This window comes from Peromyscus eremicus, chromosome 11 (assembly GCF_949786415.1).
Source record: "Peromyscus eremicus chromosome 11, PerEre_H2_v1, whole genome shotgun sequence".
Lineage (NCBI taxonomy): Eukaryota > Metazoa > Chordata > Mammalia > Rodentia > Cricetidae > Peromyscus > Peromyscus eremicus.
In genome coordinates, this window is record NC_081427.1 from 3,520,048 (window position 1) to 3,540,747 (window position 20,700).

Consider the following 20,700-nt stretch of genomic DNA (forward strand, 5'->3'; position numbering starts at 1 on the left):
TGGTCACCAAGTGGGAGCTGGTGGTGCCAGCTGTGGTGGCACAGACAAAAGGCAGAAAAGGGCAGGCCTGAAGAGCAGGAGGATCGGCCATCTAGATCCCCAACTCACAACGAGTGAGCTTCGCATCGTACTGTTGAAGCATCTAACCCAACTGCCCAGCTAGCTAGCTCAAGCCATCCACGGTCAGCTCAGGTTCAACTGGGCCTGGGCCTGCCCACCACAGCCGTGGGGCAGCACCGGAAGGAACACTGGAATCTGTTTCCTTCGATTCTCAGGATTTGAAGTTGGCTGCCCAGTCAGTGCCAAAAATTGTGCTAAAATGCACCACCAAGATGTCTCTAAATGAGTGCTTTACTAATATGCTGAAGAACAAACAGCCAATGCCAGTGAATATTCGGGCTTCAATGCAGCGGCGGCAACAGCCAGCCAGTGCGTGCCAGAAACAGCAGGCTGGCCCAGCAGATGGAGAAGACACCCTCTGTCCAGGAAGCATTAAAACTTAAGCAGATCTTAAAGCAGCACCTGGATAAGTGTAACATCCAGACATGTTTAGGCCAACCCACAGGTGCCCTGGCCAGGCAAGTAATTGGAGGAAGAGGCCTACCCATAATCCAGAGAGACTTGCCCCGAGGAGGACTACCTGGAGGATGTGTCACTAGAACCCTGCTTAGGGGTGGGATGTCACTCCCAGTTCAGGGTATGGTAGGTTGGAGAAGAGGCCAAGGTCATGGCAGAGGGAGAGGTGCCCTCACTCGCCCTGTATGGACAAACAACTGGATGCATACATATCAAAAACTAAAGGACACCTGGATGCTGAGTTGGATGCCTACATGGCACAGGCAGATCCTGAAACCAATGCTTGAAGCCGACATGCCCGCCTGCCTGCCCGCCTACCTGCCCGCCTATTAGACTCTTGTTTAAATCACCACATCTATAAAAAAGTAACCTTGAGAAAACATGAGAAGAAATCTGATTGATGCTGGAAGGGCCGACCACAGTAGGCTATGGACTTACCTGCCACCAGCTGGCCCCTTCAGTAGTCTGTTCTATCTACTTTGATACTGTGTTATATGAAACCCCATTTTCCTTTGATTTGGTTGAGTTGTTTATCCAGTCACCCAGACTTTTGTTTGAACAGGAATGCATTGGCCTTGTGAGGAGAACATTTTCCAGCCTCTGCCTCACCTGTCATACATTCTGACATTTTCCAATTTGTTCTGTTCATTTTCATGATGCCAGAAAAGGTTCCCAGAAGGGAGCTAGTTTTCTCACTAATGTGTGGTCTCTGGGATAGAATTCTTCTACATCTTCCTTAAAAGCTTCCTGTTAATAGCTAAAACTAAAGGTGTGTCTCCTGTGTTGATGGTGAAGGTAGTAAATTGGAAATGTTGGTATTGCTTGACACCAAATTCAGAAGCTAGACAAATAGTAATTGAATCTCTGGCTTTTGAAAATGCTAGTGCACAATGCAAAGGGATAATTAGGCCATTAAAGGCAAGAGCGACACCCTTGGAGGAATGGATCTGAGATACAATCGATATTGAATCTCATGACCATGATGATGCTTGGATAGGAGAGGTGATTTCCAGAGGTTTGAAGAAAAATTGAAACGTTAAATGGTTCAATTTTGGTAAACAATGTCACCTAAAAAGAAACTGTAAAAAGGACGTTCCTAGGAACAATGTTTTTGCTAAGAATAATCCCATCAGAACATCCCTCCCTTCTGGATTATGCAGAAGGTGTTGCAAAGGCTGACATTGGACTAATGAATGTAGATCAACAAGGGACAGTCAAGGTAATCCTTTGGCACTGGGAAATGCCTTGAGGGGCCTCTCACAGGCCCCCATGTCAAATTTGGTTCAGTCTTATCCTGTCATCATGGAGGAAACTCCAACAGGACACAGGATGCTGGTGTCAACAGGGCCCAGGGTGCTAGTGTTTGGAGGTGAGATCTGGACTCTGGCAGATGTCCCATCATCTCTAGAAGAGCAGCAGTGTGTGTCTACCACTGAATAGCATGTTAGTGGGGTCTGGGAGTAGAGGTGGGAGAGAATGAGAGAAGGCATGGGAACTGTCATGTTTCCTATACCGTCATGCTGTAAGATACAATTCTGATTTAAGAAATAATTGATTCGGGGAAATTTATTTCTTCAGAGAGGAAATGCAGACAAAGAAAGAAACTCATGGCAGCAAAGAGCTGCAATGTAGGTGAGAGACCTTGCTGCACATTAGACTCTATCACTGTGCTGGGAGCTCACATCAAAGAATTTCAATCAGTAGAAGAGTTCTTTAACTGTAAAACCCAAGAACATTGGGTAATGCAATGCAGAGAGAAAGTTCCCACAAGCCCCTGTGGAGGGAGGGAGGAAAGGAGGGAGGAAGGGAGAATGGATGTCACTCATTTTAATTATTTATAGACTTTGTCCCCAAACAAGCTCATATTTTGACACACAAAGACTTCAACATATTTAGCATGAGGAGTACAACTCAGCTCCTGGATTTGATCTACTGCCTTCCAACAACTAGAAATGAAGGTCCTGTTCAGCTCTCCCTGGAGGGTGACTGGAGGTGACTAGAGAGCCTGACTGTAAGGGAGCTACTCCAGGCCCAACGGAATGTGCTGCTGATCTTTCCTCAGCCCAATCCTGCCTGCTGAGTCACTCAAATGCAGAAAACACTCTCTGAAGGCTAGTCCAAATCTCAGGATGCTGAACCAGCAGCATGGTGCTGAGGTTTGAGTCTGAAGTGTCCCTGCAGGCCCGTGTTTTGAGCACTAGTTAGTAGCCCTGTTTTGGAGCTATAGGTGTTGTAGGAGCTGGCACCTGGACGGCAGGAGTGGGTCACTGGGGAAGACCTTTGACCCTGGCCCCAGCCTCTGTTCTTTGCTTCCTGGTCCACACCACACAACAAGCCCCGGCCTCTGCTCCTGTCACCATGCACTGAAGGCTCAGCTTTGCTCCTCACAGTGAGGGACTGTGACCTTCTAGAACTGGGAGCCAAAAATCAGTCTTTTCTCCTTGAAGTTGCTGGGTCATAAGAGGATGAATATACACAGGGAACAGCAGCAGCCACGGAAACCTGTACAAGGAGGAGGTTTTTAACTAACCTTGGTAGGTTGGAGGTGATAAGAATCGTCTTCCTCTACCCTTTTCTTCCCATGAGCCTCCACTGGAAAGCCATAGTGTGCATTCCTCTGCATCAGACAACTGGTGGGCATCACTTGGTCAGCAGAATGTGGCCAAGTGGCAGTGTGACATCCTCAGCCTCAGACTGAGACCGCTCATGTCTCTCATGCAGCTGCTCCCAGGGAACCTGGCAACCACCCTGACGATATTCCCATGCCAGCCTGCAGGGTAGGACCAGGACCACTGGCCAAAATGAAATGCAAGAGAGTGAGCCAGAAGTTCTCTCAAAGGCAACTCTTTCACATTCTGATGGTTCCCGTGCAGCAGCAGCTGATTGACAGCCAAGGTTGCCCAGTACTTCTACCTCTGGGCTCAGCAGAATAAAGCAGGTCAGCTAAAGGCCCCACTTTGGTGGACTACGGGCTTGGCTGGGAAGTGTTTTTATTTTCAAGGTGTCTTAGCAACAGCTCTATTATACAGTCCACATTATGGGAAGGGGAACAAGGGCATCATGGCAGGGGAATGAGGAACTCTGGTACATTATTTCATGTGTGATAGTGGTTATCACAATTTATGATGAAAAATTACTACAGTAACAAAAAAAGGACAGAAAGAGGAAATACAGGGGATAATCATACAGGAAAGAGAAGGAACCCCGCAGTCGGGAGTCAATGGCAGCCTCTCACCAGCTGGTGAGATTCAACAATGGCTGTACAGTTGGTGTTTACTGCAAAGGTTGTCGACATGGACAATACTCTTTTCATATAGAGCTGTCTCCAAACAAGAATGTTAAAATAGCAAAGAATCACACTTCATGTCTGGGCATATATGACCTTGAGTGTGGCCTTACTCCTTTCCCAGATAATTTTTTAAAGAATCTCACAATTGAAATGTTACATTGAATATACCCTAACTTCCTGTACATCCTTTGTGATGTAGCGTTTTACCTTGTCAGCTGTAATTCTATACTGCCCCATGCTCCTGTGAACTCATTCAAATCCTAGTGGGCTTTTGAAGAGAATGGCTTCAGAACCCACCAAACACACACGTCACTAATATGAAGACCACTGATGAAGTGTGACCCTCATCTGGAATATGATTTCGGACATACCCTGTCCTTCTACCAAGAACCTCCCTTTCTATCAGCCATACCCCCACACACTTAGATCTATGTGTTAAAAAAAAAAAACTAAAAACCAAAAAAAAAAAAACCCCACCTCTTTAATAAACTCTAACTCAACTTCAGGCTGGCACATTTTGAAATTCTTTTCTGCAGTGGAATCATGAATCCCAGCTTCACCTGAGTGGAGGAGGCCTCTGTCAGGACTGCGGGGCTGTGTGTCTCCTGCTGCACCATCGCTGACGTAACTAAAAATTACAGACTTTCAATAGAAATGCTTACAGATTGAATAAAATGCAGTTACTGTCATAGACAGTGTAATCATGAGAAGGAAGCACACGGCAGTGTGAACTGTGGTGTTACTGTCCGACTAAGCCTCACTATGTTCAGTAAGGGAAGTCTATCACAAGTGCACAGTTTTGAACTCAAGCCCCAACGTCATCTGCCCTTCTTGCTTTCAATTTTCCTTTCTTCTTTTATCTGTGAACTGTGACATCTCAAAGTGAAGAGGAATGGAAGACTTGCAGCAGACGGCAGGAATTCAATATGGTTCTCCTGTCACTTCTCAGCCATCAGGACAGTTCGGGTTCGCCCCAGAGACCCGGGGGCTGCAATCCTACCATCACTGCTGTGGTCGGGTTGAACAAGGGATCTTGATCTGATGTAGGTCTTGGGTAGGACAGGCACACCTTGATTTCCAAAGCTATACCTCCCCGTGTCCACAGGAAACTCTAATCAATAGGATATGAGGTTCCAACCCTTATTTTCTCCTAGACTGGAATTTTAAATTTTCTTCCATGAAAAATATTTTTATTATTTTTTACTATGCTTAATTTTCATGATGGAGGGAAATTCTGTTTCCAGGTCTAGAAGTCACCCTCTAGTGAGGTCAAAGGAGCAGCTGGGGGAGAAGGGAAGCCTGACCTGGTCCCGCCCTGCCATGGGACAGTGGTGTCAGGTGTAGTCATGGAAGGCTTTCCCTCCTCTGTGGGACAGCTGCTCCCCTGGGACCTGCAAGGAGGAGCTGGGCACTTCTCAGTCCTGAAACTGCAAAGTTACTAGGCAATACCACATCTCCGGGCCAATGGAATTGTGCTCTTCCAGTCCACACAAAGTGCTAAGTACTGACCCAATTCCTCCAGAAAAGAACATGAACCTCGGCCTTCTCCAGCGGCACCTTTCATTAGATTCTCCTTGCAGTATCCATGGCCACTGAGATCTCAGCTACTGGGCTGACTTCTGTGCAGGGTAAACCAGGAACCACAGGACAGCCCAAGCAGCCATTGTAGGGCACATGAGCACACACACACACACATGCATGCATGCACACGGGTTGGGAGGGTAGGAAGGAGATGGGAATAATGAAAACAAGAGAGATCTGGTGGAAAAGAGGGGAGATAAGAGAGGATAGTGGGGGCTTTGATAAAAGATAATATATGTGCATAAAATTATAAAAATGAAATAGTAAAACAACAGAATTTTACTTTCCGAAGAAATTTTACGTGTGTGTGTGGTGTGGTGTGTGTGTGTGTGTGTGTGTGTGTGTGTGTGTGTGTGACAGAGAAAGACAGAGAGAGACAGACAGAGAGAGAAAGAGAGAGAGAGAGAGAGAGAGAGAGAGAGAGAGAGAGAGAGAGAGAGAGAGAGAGAGACTATGAGAGAGAAAAGGAGAGAGCGAGAGAGGACAGGCAGTACAGGTATGCATACACACACAGTCAACTCAATACTGCTCCCACCTTTCTGCAATGTATGACACTTTAGGCCCATAAAGAGTCGTCCTGGGGTATCTCAGCTCAATGTAGGATGGGGCAAGGACCCTGCAAACCACACCACTGCTGTCCATGCATCCCCTTCCCATGCTTACTGATCAGGCAAGGTCAGTCCAGCTGCAAATGAGGGACACTAAAATCGAAAGCGCATGGAAGCCTGGGTCCTAGGATCTGCAGAGGGTAAGTGGAGGGCAACCGTTGAGGTGGGCAGTTGGCAGTCACACGTATACAAACACCTACCTGTCCACTCAGTGCTATATGTATCTGTGCCCACACGTTGATGGTCACAAATGGCCTTCATAATCAAAAACATACACAGGTCAGGGATGGACCAGAACACAGGCCTGGAGGGAGAACATTCACTGTTTGCCTTGGAGGGACCTGGTTTGATCTAGATTGGCATCCCTAGACTTCCTAATAGGATACCTCAGGAACCCAGTCACCTGACGCCTGCTCTCAGAACAGAACAGCCAAATGCTAAGGTGAACCTGAAGGCAGCCATTGCTGTCCAATACCAAACTAGAGAAGTGGGAGACCCAGCTTCCTCGACAGCCTGCGCTGCCCTGCGCTGCCCCGAGCTGCCCCATCTTGCCCTCATTCACCCCTTCACATCACATGACCCAGGACAACTAAGGGCTCACATTCATTCATGAGCAGATCCACCGCTCCCTGTACATCCCACACCAGAAGGGATGGCGGGCTCCAGAGGGACTATGGCCAGGAAATGACAACAAAAAGCCTTGTCCCTAGGCTGCGCAGTCCTGCCCTCAGGTGAGAAGTCCCACGGAACTTCAGTGGTAGCATAGCTCTTGGGAGTCCCACACCCAGACAGGTAGTCACTGGGTGGTGCAGGACAGATGACTAGATACTACACCGTCCTGGCTTTGTCTCTACCCCAGGCTTGCACGTAGGTGGACAAAACACCCTTATGCTACGTTGTATGTGTGAAGGATGCCCCTACGGTGGATCTGGGGTCTCTTGATTTCTCTGTCCTGCCACACTCCTCCCTGGCCTTTCTCCTCCCAGTACCCCTCCCGCCGCTTTATTCCTCCCCTCTCTCCCCTCCCCTCCCCTCCCCTCTCCTTTCTCCTTTGCCCTCCCTCGCCCTGCCCTCTCCTCCCTCTCCCTCCTCCCTGCTGTCCCATGGTTGGGGCGGGTGCTCCACCGCCCCCGCCACCATTGCCACTCCACCCCTGGTGCAGAGCGAAGCTGCAGTGATAACTCTGGTGTGCGTGCATGGTGGAGTCGCTGCCTGGAATCCCTGCGTTTCTGCGGGATCCGGTCCCCTGCTCCCTGGCACACCACTTGCACCGGGACTATCCAGTGACCCAGTGGAGACCGCTGAGCTGAGTCCTGTGAGCCCTCAGGGTGGCGGGGCCATGCAGCCGCATGGTTGTGCTGCACTCTGGGTGCTGCTGCTGGCGCAGGTCAGTGAACAGGTGAGTGAGTTGCGCAGGGACCAGCAGAGTCCCTGAAGGTGGGAAGTGCATTCCTCAGGTGGCTAGGCTGTGCAGTCCCGCATTCTCACTGAGGTGTTTTCACTTTTTCTAGCACACACCTGCGTGCACCCTGGGACCCTCAGCTGCAGCGTCTGAGAGTCCGAGAGACGCGCACCCTCCGCCATCCTCTCAATCGGGCTGGCTGGAAACCGACGGTAAGTCTGCGAGGTGGGGGCTCTCGGATTCTGGCAGGTAAGCGTTTGGCAACCCCCTGCCGCTGATCTGCACGCCCCCGGGGGGGGGGGGGGGGGCTCAGAACGCCAAGAGCTTTGAAGATGCCCTCTTGCTTTTTCTTTACATTGTGAGCTCCTGCTCACGGATGACCTCCCATCAATACCTGTATCATATTTTTCCCGTGAAATGGCAATGGCGTGCCAGCGTTACGTTGGAGAAAGGGTAATGTATCTGAGTGTAGGAAGACTCTAGACCACTTTATATATTGACGTAATGGACACATCGTTGATGTATATACACCAAACCTATCCCAGGCAGCATAGCCCCCACTCCAGCATCTTTCCCCTTACCCGCCCTTCTTCTCCACTCTTGACTGTCACAGCAGGAGACAGAAGGTGCCCTCCTTAGTATCAGTAGCAGGAGAACATCCCAAGGCACGTTTGTGTCCTGGGTCATCTTGGGTATGAACTCGAATCTCAGTCTTCACGTCCTCCTCTGTGGTTCCCAAGTGGCTTTCCCTTGGGAGGTGTCTTTTGTCCTGGCAATGATGCCTGGTGACTGAGAAGGCAGGCTAGCGCACTGGTCGCTAGAAGGTTCTAGTCCGCTGGGTCAGCAGCACCAGTGGGATGTTACTCTCCCTGTCCTTTCCCGGGATGAAAAAACTCAAGAGTGTTAGCAGGGCTGGCGACCAGAGGCGAGCCAGGTTTATCTTCTTGGTGGGTTTTCAGAAAATTTACACGATTCAAGAATCGACACTTTGGAAATCCTCATTATCGCTTTCTTCGTCGTGGTAAACTTAACAGAGCTGAATGCTCACATTGGATGCTGAAAATTCCGCCTCCTAAATACGGACGGGGTAGTTAGGAAGGGATAGACCGGTCTCGACCACAGGCCTCTGAGCACCACTGGAGGGCGCCAGACGCAAACAGTACACTGCGGTGAGCCCGTTTTCAGCGCCTTTGTAAAGGAAAGCTGTTTGAAACCCACCTTAGGGCACCTTCATCTCCACCGCGCTTCTGCCTGCTTCTGCCTCTCTCCCCCTTCCGCAACATCATGACCTATGGGAGGTGTAACTGCTCTAACTTTGGACTTTCCTCGACTTTCAGAATAAAATCATGAGAATTCCGTAGGAACTCATGACGTTTTCCACATTGGTTTATTGCATGTGTAGGCTGCGGGGTGCTGTGGAGGTCATCCGGCTTAGCATAAAGCAGGCTGGGCAATCCAGCCAGCCCACTGGGGACATGTTTACCACACTAATGAAGGCTTTTCTAAGGTGATAACATAGACAGAGCACTGTTCAGGAAGAGAAGAGAAGCTTCTTGCCTGAGGTCATAGATCTCTCACGGCCTGACATGTCAGTTCCCGATCCATGTCAGTTCCCGATCCCAAGGGCACTGTTTCTATGGCAGACACTGACCAACCTGACCGGAGCATGCAGCGCCCACCGAGGGTGTGTGTGATTGCCCGGGTGGTGCTAACAGTGGAGACAGGATGCCTGCGCACCCACCTCCTGATGCTGTCGCTCCTTAGTGACCAAAGGACAAAGTGAGAGAGCGGATGGCGGGCACACAGCAGGGGCAAGATGTGGCAGGACACATGGTGACAGGGCCAGGAGCACCCGTGACCATGGTGGGAAGTCTGGTCTCCATGATACATGCTGATTGTTTAATTAACTTTCAAGCTAGGAGTTTGGCAGAAAGTGAGACTTGTAAGGGTTCCGGCTACTCTGCTGGATGTATGAGGTAATTATGCAGTCTGAGAGAGTCTCACACGCTCCTTGAAGCAATGATGGCTAACTAAATTGAGATAAATTTGATTATCAAACATGAAAGCATCAGTTTACTTTTTTTGATCAGTCTGTATTGCTTTTTTTTATTATTCAATGGTTTTATTACATATTTATCTCTGTAATAACATCCACGGTCACCATCAAGAGCATAGCACAGATTTTTAGCTTTTTAAAAACCTTGGGCTTCCAGATCCAAGGCAAAGTTCAGAAGTTCTTTAGAATTTTACAAAGTGTGGCGGGGAGGGGGAGTGGTGCTAGAGAGAGGACTCCAAGGCTATCTGGGTAAAAAAAAGAAATCTTTTTTAAAAAGCACTTTCCTTAGTTAGACATAAAGGATGTATATTTGTGCCTGGATATTCCAGGTTTACAATGACTTGCATATAGAAATATATGCATAAATATGTATGTATATAATCCTGAGATAGAGCAGGACCAGGCTTTGCTCCCGAGTGTTTAGGGCTTGTGGTAGGATTTGGGGCTCTGACTCATGGCAAATACTGATTCCTGTGCTGTGGATATTTTTGCTATGGCCATTTTCAAACAACCAGTGTGAACAATGTGAGGAGTAGGTATTCCAGACCAGCCTTCATAGGAGTCTTTGCTGTTCCCTCTGGTACACCCACTGGTATGCCTGAACTTCATGCCATCACGTCTGGACAGGAGTCTTCCCAAACTTGAGGCTGTGCTCAAGAAACCTCTTGTAATCCAGCCACCAGGAGTTCTGAGTCAGGGAGCCCTTTGTGACCTTTTCTTATTGCAAACAACTTCAAGGACCAGGTCTTATTTAAAGGGTTATCAAACTGTGGGCATCTTGTTTCTTTTTAAATCACAAGTCATTGGTTTGGGGAGTGATTATCTTAACACACTAAACATTAAGTTAGGGGATAGCTTTTGGTTTCTTGCAGTTATTCTTTGACTTTACTGGCCCAGCAAGTGCAGCAGGATGCTCGCCTTCTGAGCTCATTCACTGCATTCTCTGACCCATTCACATGCATTTGCAAGTATTTGCTTCTAGGTATGACTTCCTTGATAAAATCAAGGTTTCTCAAGCTCTGGCAGGAGTAACACTTCGCTCTTGAGAGGCTGTCCTGTCCATGATCAATGTCCACCAGCCTCCTTGACGCAGGGACAGCATTCTCCTTTCCTCCTCTGTGACGACAAAAAACGGTTTGCACAAAAACAGAGCTCTTTCCTGAGAGAAGCAGCTCTCTGGAGGAAGGTGGGTCCAGGCCACAGCAGGGCATTCTGTCCCAGGTCCAGCACACAGTATCTCCTGAGAGCTGGTACCGACCTTTCCAGAGAGTTCAGTAAAGACAGAGAAATGAATTGTATTCAGAACAATTATTAAATATCAAAATGCTCAAAGCCCACAACTTAAAAGTTTGGGGCATTTAAACTTCCCTTGACGCTGACATTGTTGAGCCCATGGTATTTATAGCAGGGTTTTCCTGAATGTTTTCTCCTTGGTGTCACACTGGTCATTAAACTGTCTCCAGTGAGAGTGTTTGCAAATGTTTATCAATGCCGCACACCAGGCCACTAGCCCCAGGCAGCTAGGTGTCCAACATTTATCAAAACAAGACTTCTTTATATTAAAGGAAATTAGCAATAGTTGCTGGACACAATTAATACTATATGCCCCTTGCTCAGATAAAACATATTCTCTCCTCCAAATCAAAGGCCACACGAATATAGGTTATATCATTGGGGAGTTGTTTACATTGTTAGGTAGCACTCACTTTCTTATCCACTGATTGGCATATTGTGTACACTGGTGGGCTTCATAAGGTCTTTGGCACATGAGTGTACCATGTACCTTGACACATTCACTCTCCCACCCTCCTCTATCCCCACCTCTGCCTCTCACCATTCTTGTTCATTGCCCCCGATAGTCTCACTTCTAACTTAATATTGTGTATGAACATAAGATTTACACATCTGTAGAAAATATCTGCTTTTCAAAATAAGAGAAAAGATAGTGTATTTAATTTCCTGGGTCTTATTTTACTTATTATGATGATCTATGGTTACATACATACATTTTCCTGCAAGCAAATAGCTTGGTTCTTTACCCCTTCGTGTGTGTGTGTGTGTGTGTGTGTGTGTGTGTGTGTGTGTGTGTGTGTATGTGTACAAGCGTGTGTGCATCTACCAGCTTCCATATCTGTTCACCTGATGACCAGCACCTAGGCTGATTCTGTCACTTGGCTACTGTGAACAGTGTTCAGTGTCTCTGCTCTATGTTGACTGAGAGCCCTCGGGGCACATATTGAGGAGTGGTATGGCTGGATCTTGTGGCCATGATCACCTTTCTATGTACAATGAAGCTCACTAATTAGGCTTACAACAAGATTTGTGCCTTTATTCCACACCCCTGCAGGAGTGGGAGGAATCTAGAAGTGGTGCGAGGGACTCCCCCATGAGGAGCCAGGTGTGCTAGCTAACAACACCCCAGCAGACATGGCTACCCCACAGTGCAGAAAGCAGGGAAAGTGCTTTGGGGAACTACAAACCAACGGTTTGCGGACAGAGTATGTATCTTCATTCTCACTTAGATGTGCTGAGTCCTGGTGTGCTTGCCTCTCCCCTTCACCACGTACCAAACTGTCCGATCCTCTGCACAAATAAAATGCTGATTGGCCAGTGGCCAGACAGGAAGTATAGACGGGACAAACAGAGAAGAGAATTCTGGGAAGTAGAAGGCTGAGACAGAGAGAGACGCTGCCAGCCGCCAGGAGGAGAAGCATGATGTAAGATACCGGTAAGCCACGAGCCATGTGGCAAGGTATAGATTAATAGAAATGGGTTAATTTAAGATAATAAGAACTAGATAACAAGAAGCCTGCCACGGCCATACAGTTTGTAAGTAATATAAGTCTCTGTGTGTTTACTTGGTTGGGTCTGAGTGGCTGTGGGACTGGCAGGTGAGAGAGATTTGTCCTGACTGTGGGCCAGGCAGGACCAAAAAATCTCTAGCTACAGTCCTCCACACCCCTGCCTAAAATACTATAGAAACCTGTGTGTCCTACACCACCAAAGCCAAATCACCTGCTCTGAAGTGGATAGCCAGTCACCTGCCAGAGCCTGCTGTCTCCCTAATCTATGGCTTGCTGCTCAGCTCAGCCAGGTGTTCTCACTTGCTAGACCTGTAGATGAAGCTTGGCACTGGAGAGAGACAGATGAAAGTGAAAGCTGGGGAGAAGAAGAAGAAGAAGAAGAAGAAGAAGAAGAAGAAGAAGAAGAAGAATCGTCATCGTCTCAGGAGCAGAAGCCTGGCCTACTCTCTTCTGTGTGGCAGACACCATGGTCCTGCCATTCCTGTTTCCTCATCTAGCATGGTTGTCAGAAAAGCATCCCAACAAGGCACCCTGCTTGTAATCTCCAATCTTCCTCGCCTCTCCTAAACCCAGACACGTGCCTTTCATGGCATGTCACTGGCTGCTGTCCATGTTTCTTTTGTTTCCCCTGTTTATTTCTTGGGCAGGACAGAATAGCATCACAGACAAGTGGCTGTGTCCACTCAAAATAAACTGATGGTAACTACCTGGATATTGCTTCACTATAATCAAATAATACTTTACACATGGGTCTGAAAAGTGTGTCTGCTCATGAAGAATCAGAAGAGGAGCCTGATTACCAGGAGTCTCTGAGCTACCTCTTTTAAGAAGGAATCTGTTTATAATTCATGGAGAAAACGTCAGTTTAGAATGTTGGAACCAGTAAAACTCCAAAGGTGCTGTGTCTCAAGTCTGAAGGGTGACCCGCCTCATTGTCAGGTTAGATCCCTCGATTCCTCGTGCTGAGAGTGGTATGCTCTGCAAGACACTTTATGGTACCTTCAGAGGAAGGCCTGAAACCATGCTGACATGTTTTTCGCTATTAGAAAAAATACAGGTGGGCTGGAGAGATGGCTCAGCCGTTAAAGGCTAGGCTCACAACCAAAAATATAAGAAAAGATACAGGCACAAAAGCCCACCAACACTCATATACAAGTGGACACACACACACACACACACATACACACACACATACACACACACATACACACACACATACCATGCTTAATTAAATATTTTAAAGATATAAACTAAGCTAGCTAATCTTAAACTAAAATATTTTTTTAACCTTGGCCTCGACAAAGCTGCCTTGGCCACAGGACTCAGCCTATAGCATGGCTGAGCAGCCAGCTGTGACCCTGATCTAGAAGTCCAGCCCTTGGCTCCTGCCCTCCTGGAAATAGCCTTCCCAGATTGTGGACACAGAGAAGATATTGTAAATGGTGGTAAGGAGCTGAGAAAGTCCTGGTTATCAGCTTAATAAATAAAAAGATGGTTTCCCATAATGGCAGAAGATGTTTCAGTATCCATGGGACCGCGGTGGAGCTCAGAAACAAACCCCCCTCTCCACTTTCTTAGATAGTGGTGACTCTGGGCACAGATACTAGATGATTCTGCGGTCTTGGCTGTGTATGTCTGACAATGTCTTTGAGAGTTTCTTTTACTGTTATGAATTAGTTTAGTTGAATGTGCTTTAAACCTAGACACCATAGAGTATAGTGGTAAGACCTGAGCCAGAAACGTGCTGCTGACAGTGTCATTTGTCCCAGGCGGACAAAAGGGAGACCAGGGAAATAGGAAGGTCTGCGGTAGTTCAGGAAGTTCAGCACATGAGAGTATCTCTGTATAGTAATCTATGAGTCCTGGGGTGTGTTTGTAGTCTACATTTCCTCCTGTGTGTTCAATGCTTTCAGAATTAAATAAACAGCAAGAAAATTTATCATTTTTTCCTTTTAATTATGGTACTTGAAGCCAAAATTTCTTCTCAGTCCAGTATAGGTTTTTATACAAAATATAAAGTGTATGAAGAAAGGAATGCTTCACAACTATTATAAAACAGAAGACCATCTTGCCATTTCCACCCAGTAAGAGATGGGGGGAGGAGGGGAGGGGAATTCAACATCCACCTGGTCTCAAATTCACATGGAGAGATAAACAACAGAGCTAAGTGAGGAAATGTTGGAAGCAAACTTCAGATAAATCTCCGCTGCCATGACATTTTATTACTGATGCAGCAAATTCCACTGCTCATTAAAGGGGGAACAAATGCCACATCAAACAAGAATTGCTCGTTCAGGATTATATTTCATTACTGACGGAACAGCTATTGTATGTAGTCGATCTGAGATTCTTCTCAGAACTCCAGAATTACTCAGCGTCTTCTCCTTTCTCAATTTCAGAGTATGACCTGGTGTCTGCCTATGAGGTGGACCACAGGGGGGATTATGTATCCCATGACATCATGCACCACCAGCGGCAACGGCGGAGGCGGAGAGCGGTGGCCCAGCCAGGAGGAGATGCCCTGCACCTGCGCCTGAAGGGCCCCAGGCATGACCTCCATCTAGACCTGAAAGCTGCCAGCAACTTAGTGGCTCCTGGATTCATGGTACAAACTCTGGGGAAGGGGGGCACCACATCTGTGCAGATGTTTCCACCAGAGGAGTTCTGCTTCTATCAAGGCTCCTTGAGGTCCCAGGGGAACTCCTCAGTGGCCCTTTCTACCTGCCAAGGTTTGGTGAGTACCGACGACAGCAGTCGCTGTCCACTGGGAGTGAGGTGCCAATGGGGGTGGGAGAGAAGAGGCAAAACTAGGTTCCCTGAGAACGTTTTCACTTGTTCTGCTACCCCAGTAGACATTTTTGTGATCTGTGACAGCAGATGGAAATTGCCAAGTAGCTCTTGAAAATGTTCTATGCTCTTTTCTTGGGTCAATAGAATGGTCTCTACACCCACCCTTTTGTACTCTGGAAAAAAAAAAAAACCTGCAAGAACACTTCTGTTTAAAAGAAACACATAAGAAATTGTGGCCAGGTCTGAATACATTAATGATTTTGTTGTTGTTGTTGTTGTTAATTTCGTGTGTGGGACCACAGTGGAAACTGTAGAAATTGTCATTGTTTTGGACCAGTCACTGTGTTAATGACTTGGTTGGCTTGGCTATTTGATGGGATGTCTGAATCCACTAGAATGTTGCGTCTGCTATCTCAACAATGGCTGTGTACTGACAAATCAGGGCATTCATCCATGCTGGGCCCATGCTGGTCCTGTTAGACTGTGAATCTATCCAGGTGCTTCCAGATCTCTTGAGTATCTAAGCAGACACTGCTCTCAGCTTCAGGGAGCTCAGAGTAAGGAGCATGTGACCACGCTGCAACTTTGTATCTTAGTCCATTGTCTTGTTGCCATGACAAGTTGCCCTCACAGAAGCAACTTAAGGAAAAGATGGTTTACTTTGTGTCGGCTTTCAGTTCAGTCCATCATGGCAGAGATGCCACGGTGGTAGGAGTTTGAGGCAGCTGGTGATAGGACATCCACAGTCAGGAAGTGGCAGCTGGTGATAGGACATCCACAGTCAGGAAGTTGAGGGAGATGAATCACGGTTCTCAGCTTGCTTTCCCCTTTTTGTACAGTCTAGGCCTCCTGCCCGAGGAATGATGCCACCCAAAGTTAGAATGAGTCTTCCCACCACAGTTAACCTAATCTAAATGGTCTGCCACAGGCATGGGCAGAGGTATGTTTCCATGGCAACTATTAATCCTGTCAAGTTGACAATAAATATGAACCATCACTGCAGGTATCCCTTAGGCTTATACAGGCAGAGATGTGGATGGGTTTTCTTTTACTTTCCTTAAGATAATTCTATCTTTAAAGAAAAAAAGGCAAAAATAATTTTAGAGATGAATGAGAAAAGTAGAATGTAGATGACTGAAAATACATAGAAGCTGATATTACATTGAATCTAAAATTGAAAGTAGTGAATGAAAACAAAGAATAACTACACATATGTAAGAAGCTGCCGTGATGAAATCTACTACTTGATATGCCGACATTAAAAATTAAATTAAAAATCTGAAAAGATAGCTAAAGGATATTAGTCTTAACTTTGCTGACTTATTCTCAAATTTAAATCTCTTCTGGCTCTTGCTGTAGTTTGATTCATCCCTCAAAATTCATCTTTTGGAAATGTAATTCGTGATGTGTCAGTGTTTGGAGAAAGCACCTAGTGAAAGTTCACTTTTTCACGAGAACTTATGGATGAACTCATTATGTTATTGCAGGAATAGGTCAATTAGTGTGCATGCATGCGTCTGTGTGTGTGTGTGTGTGTGTGTGTGTGTGTGTGTATGCATGTGCATCTGCATGTGTATTTTTCTCGATAGATTTTTTAAATGTTTATATTATTATTGCTAATTATTAGTGTGTGATGTTTGTGTACTACATGCAACAGTGTATGTGTGGAGGTCAGAGGAAAACTTTTTGCAATCAGTTCTCTCCTACTTTCATATGGGTTCCAGGGACTGAGGCCGGTCATCAGGGCTGCTCAGCAATTATGTTACCCGCTGAGCCATCTTGCCAGCCCAGAATTTTCTAAAACAATGATAAATTTCTGGAGAGCCATTTCTCTAAGATGATAAGAGGCTTTAATTTGAATGAAGGAATTTACTTTTCCTCATCTGCTTTATAATCTAATTTAAAAAAAATACATAGAGGATGTTAAAGATTTACCAGAAAATATTTGGGCATTGACTGCACTTCTAGAAAAGGCTTCTAGTCTGTCTGATACTGAATTTCCTCCTTGGAAAGGGAGATTTCAGTCCCTGTGTCTCAAAAGAAATCTGTGTATGTGTGTGAGTAGTAGATGCCACAAGGATGCTCACAGCCATCTCCTTACAGTGCCTAAGCACATGTAAAATGATTCTAAATGCTTTTAGTATATTAATATTTTCTTTTCGGTGAAATCTGATATGAGCTGACCTCATGCTTGCTTCTATTTGTAAGAGATTTGGGCTAGAGAGTAGACAAAGCCATGGCCCGAGCTAGGGTGGAGGTTCCTTAACATTTTTGTGAAGCATGAAGACACATGGGTGATTTATTCCATATTACCAAGAAAAATAAATCTTCTTCAATTAAAGACCCAAACTTCTCAGGTAATATACACACAAAAATTTTAGCTAGAGTTTTCCTGCCTGGCCCACAGTCAGGACAAATCTCTCTCACCTGCCAGTCCCACAGCTGCTCAGACCCAACCAAGTAAACACAGAGACTTATATTGCTTACAAACTATATGGCCATGGCAGGCTTCTTGCTAACTGTTGTTACAGCTTAAATTAATCCATTTCCATTAATTTATACCTTGCCACGTGGCTCGTGGCTTACCGGCATCTTCACATACTGTTTCTCATCGTGGCGGCTGGCAGTGTCTCTCTGACTCAGCCTTCCACTTTCCAGCTTTATTCTCCACCTTGTCCCGTCTACACTTCCTGCCTAGCCAATGGCCAATCAGTGTTTTATTTATTGACTAATTAGCAACACATTTGCCATACAGAACATCCCACAGCACTTCCCCCTTTTTTTTTTCAAAAAGGAAGATTTTAACCTTAACAAAGTAAAATTACATATAATTTGAGAATTTGGGCGTAGCTTCTCTTACTACTTCCTGCTGGAGAGGGGCACTGTATCTTATGGGGACACAAAGAAAATTTTAGAATTATGGAATAGTCCATGAGGCTGTATCGTCTGAGCCAGTTGGCTTCAAACGGTTCTGGATGTTGGATCATCTGGGCCTTGGTGTCATCGGAGACCTTTCAGGGGGTCTTGGCTGGTCAAACCTGATGTATCTTAATCTTGAACAAATCCATAGCCTCTGGCTTTCTGTGGAAACAAAAGAGACTCTTTTCCAAAGCAACATATCCTTATATCCAAATTTTGAAGTCAAGGTATCTTTAAAGTATATATATTGGTTGAACTCAGCTTCCTTTACAATCAAATATCTCTCTGCAGTTAAGAATCTCAAAGACAACACAATCCAGATTCTCTGTGTAATATTCATCTTTACGTGGCTTATTTTCTATATTAATTTTACTGTCCTCTTTAAAGACTTTATTTTTTAAAACTAGGTATTTGTTTCTATAACTGTATATATCACCTTTTTTGTCTCTTTCAAGCCTATGTATATTTTACACACATTTAAACTATTACAACTGAATCTGTCTTATTGTGAATCTATTGCCTTAAACTGCAGCAGCTGTGGCTGCTGGCTCCGCCCACCTCAGCTTCCCAACATGGCTATGTTTACCACGAGCTCTGGGAGCTATCGTGGGTCTATGCTTTTATCCAAGCAGCATGTAGTCCAGAAACCTCTTTTTTTGTTTTGTACCAGCAAAGTCTAAATCCACCATGCAGCTTAATGTGCCACTTGCAGAGGCCTCATTCCCGCCATAGGCGGCAGGTCGAGCACACACTCTAGGAACCCGTCAGTAGCTCAAACCAGCAGCAGCCGCTCATTTGAGAAAGACAATTAGGAACTGTTTTTAGCTCTGTTTTAGAACCTTTTTTCTCAGTTTTTAGGTGGAAACTCTTGCCAGCACGTTGGACGCCATTTGTAGCTAGAGTTTTCCTGCCTGGCCCACAGTCAGGACAAATCTCTCTCACCTGCCAGTCCCACAGCTGCTCAGACCCGACCAAGTAAACACAGAGACATATTGCTTACAAACTATATGGCCGTGGCAGGCTTCTTGCTAACTGTTCTTACAGCTTAAATTAATCCATTTCCATTAATCTATACCTTGCCACGTGGCTCGTGGCTTACCGGCATCTTCACATACTGTTTCTCATCGTGGCGGCTGGCAGTGTCTCTCTGACTCAGCCTTCCACTTCCCAGCTTTATTCTCCTCCTTGTCCCGCCTACACTTCCTGCCTAGCCAATGGCCAATCAGTGTTTTATTTATTGACTAATTAGCAACACATTTGCCATACAGAACATCCCACAGCAGACATCCTTGGCTTTCTTCCTAAAAGACTTCATCCAGAAAAGGAAAGTTTCTGTGAGCTATGCCTTTCAGAATTTAGCCACCTTGGTTTTGTCCATAGAGATTGGGGAAGGTGCTTCCAGTCAGCCCTGGGATGAAGGTGCCTTGATGACCTGGGGCTTCCCTGCAGCAGAGCCCTCCACAGTATATTAGTTATCCCCTGAAATCTGCCCATGAGTCTAGATAACTGGTTTGAGATTTTTGATTCTCTGTGCACTCAATGAGAATTAACAGCAAAAGTTGTAAACATGTATTGTTGGAAGATAGAGAAGTGATACAATGTAAACCAGAAGGCTTCCTCTGGGCTATAAACAACGGAAGCTGTTATTGGGACCATGAGAATGTGCTTGACCCTTGACCTTCCAAATACACAGGGTGTGGCTTTTCTTTCTCTCCTAGCAAAAGAATTAGAGGTGTTTGATGTAATAAGGGACAAATCCGTGGCATTTTAAAGAAAATCACACATGTCCTCCATCTTTAGACAATACAAACCTCAAGCTGGTTCCCAAAGATCTGTGTGCTGACTAATTTTATGTCAGCTTTAGACAAGCTGGAGTTACCTGAAAAGACAGAACCTCAATTGAAAAAAATGCTTCTATAAGATCTGGCTGTGGACAAGCCTTTGGGCATTTTCTTAATTAGTGATTGATAGGGGAGATCCCAGCCCATAAGGGTGGGGGCCATCCTTGGGCTGGTGGACCTGGGTTCCATAAGAAAGCAGTCTGAGAAAGCAATGAAGAGCAAGGCAATAAGCAGCACCCTTCCATGGACTCTGCATCAGCTCCTGCCTCCAGCTTGCTGCCCTGCTTGATTTCCTGTCCTGACTTCCTTCATTGATGGACTATGAACTGAAAGCGTATGCCAAATAAACCCTTTCCTCCCCAACTTGCTTTTGGTCATGGTGTTTCATCACAGCAGTAGAAACCCTAACAAAGACAAGCTGTTAAGTTTGTTCTGCATTCCTGACTGTGGTCACCCTATCATTCAAATCTGTGCACATTAAATGACATCTCCTTTCCTATTCATTGTCATATTGACTCTCACATTCAATGGAAGTCAATGGTAGATGTCAGCTCTCCGATGAATTCTCTAGTTTTATTTGCTGTTTATATCGAGGATAGAATCAGGGCCTCTCCACTGCCAGACAAATGCTGTTCCTTGTGAAATACCCAAGACACGAGCTGAGGTTTGTGCAGGGTTTCTCCCATTGGCCTCCCTGCTGCTGCTCTCTAATGGGAGGCAGGGAGCCAGAGAAGCTTTTGCTCTCTCCTTGATGTCAAGCCAGGGCTTACTGATGCACAATCACAGAAATGCTGGGATTTTTCTCCCTTCACTGACAGTCAGCAAAGAGAAGGA

General features: G+C 46.0%; 1 protein-coding gene and 1 pseudogene across 1 annotated transcript in view; both read left to right on the forward strand.

Moving 5' to 3' along the window:
- Nucleotides 1-290: 290 nt before the first annotated feature.
- LOC131921981 (chromatin target of PRMT1 protein-like) lies at nucleotides 291-863 on the forward strand (annotated as a pseudogene).
- A 6,530-nt stretch (nucleotides 864-7,393) lies between these two features.
- The window catches only part of Adamts16 (ADAM metallopeptidase with thrombospondin type 1 motif 16), a 117,015-nt gene continuing 103,708 nt past the window's right edge, over nucleotides 7,394-20,700 (forward strand). The window contains exons 1-3 of the mRNA XM_059276456.1: nucleotides 7,394-7,453; nucleotides 7,566-7,668; nucleotides 14,716-15,050. Of these exons, the coding sequence (XP_059132439.1) occupies nucleotides 7,394-7,453; nucleotides 7,566-7,668; nucleotides 14,716-15,050 (498 nt within the window). The remainder of the gene's footprint in view (nucleotides 7,454-7,565; nucleotides 7,669-14,715; nucleotides 15,051-20,700) is intronic.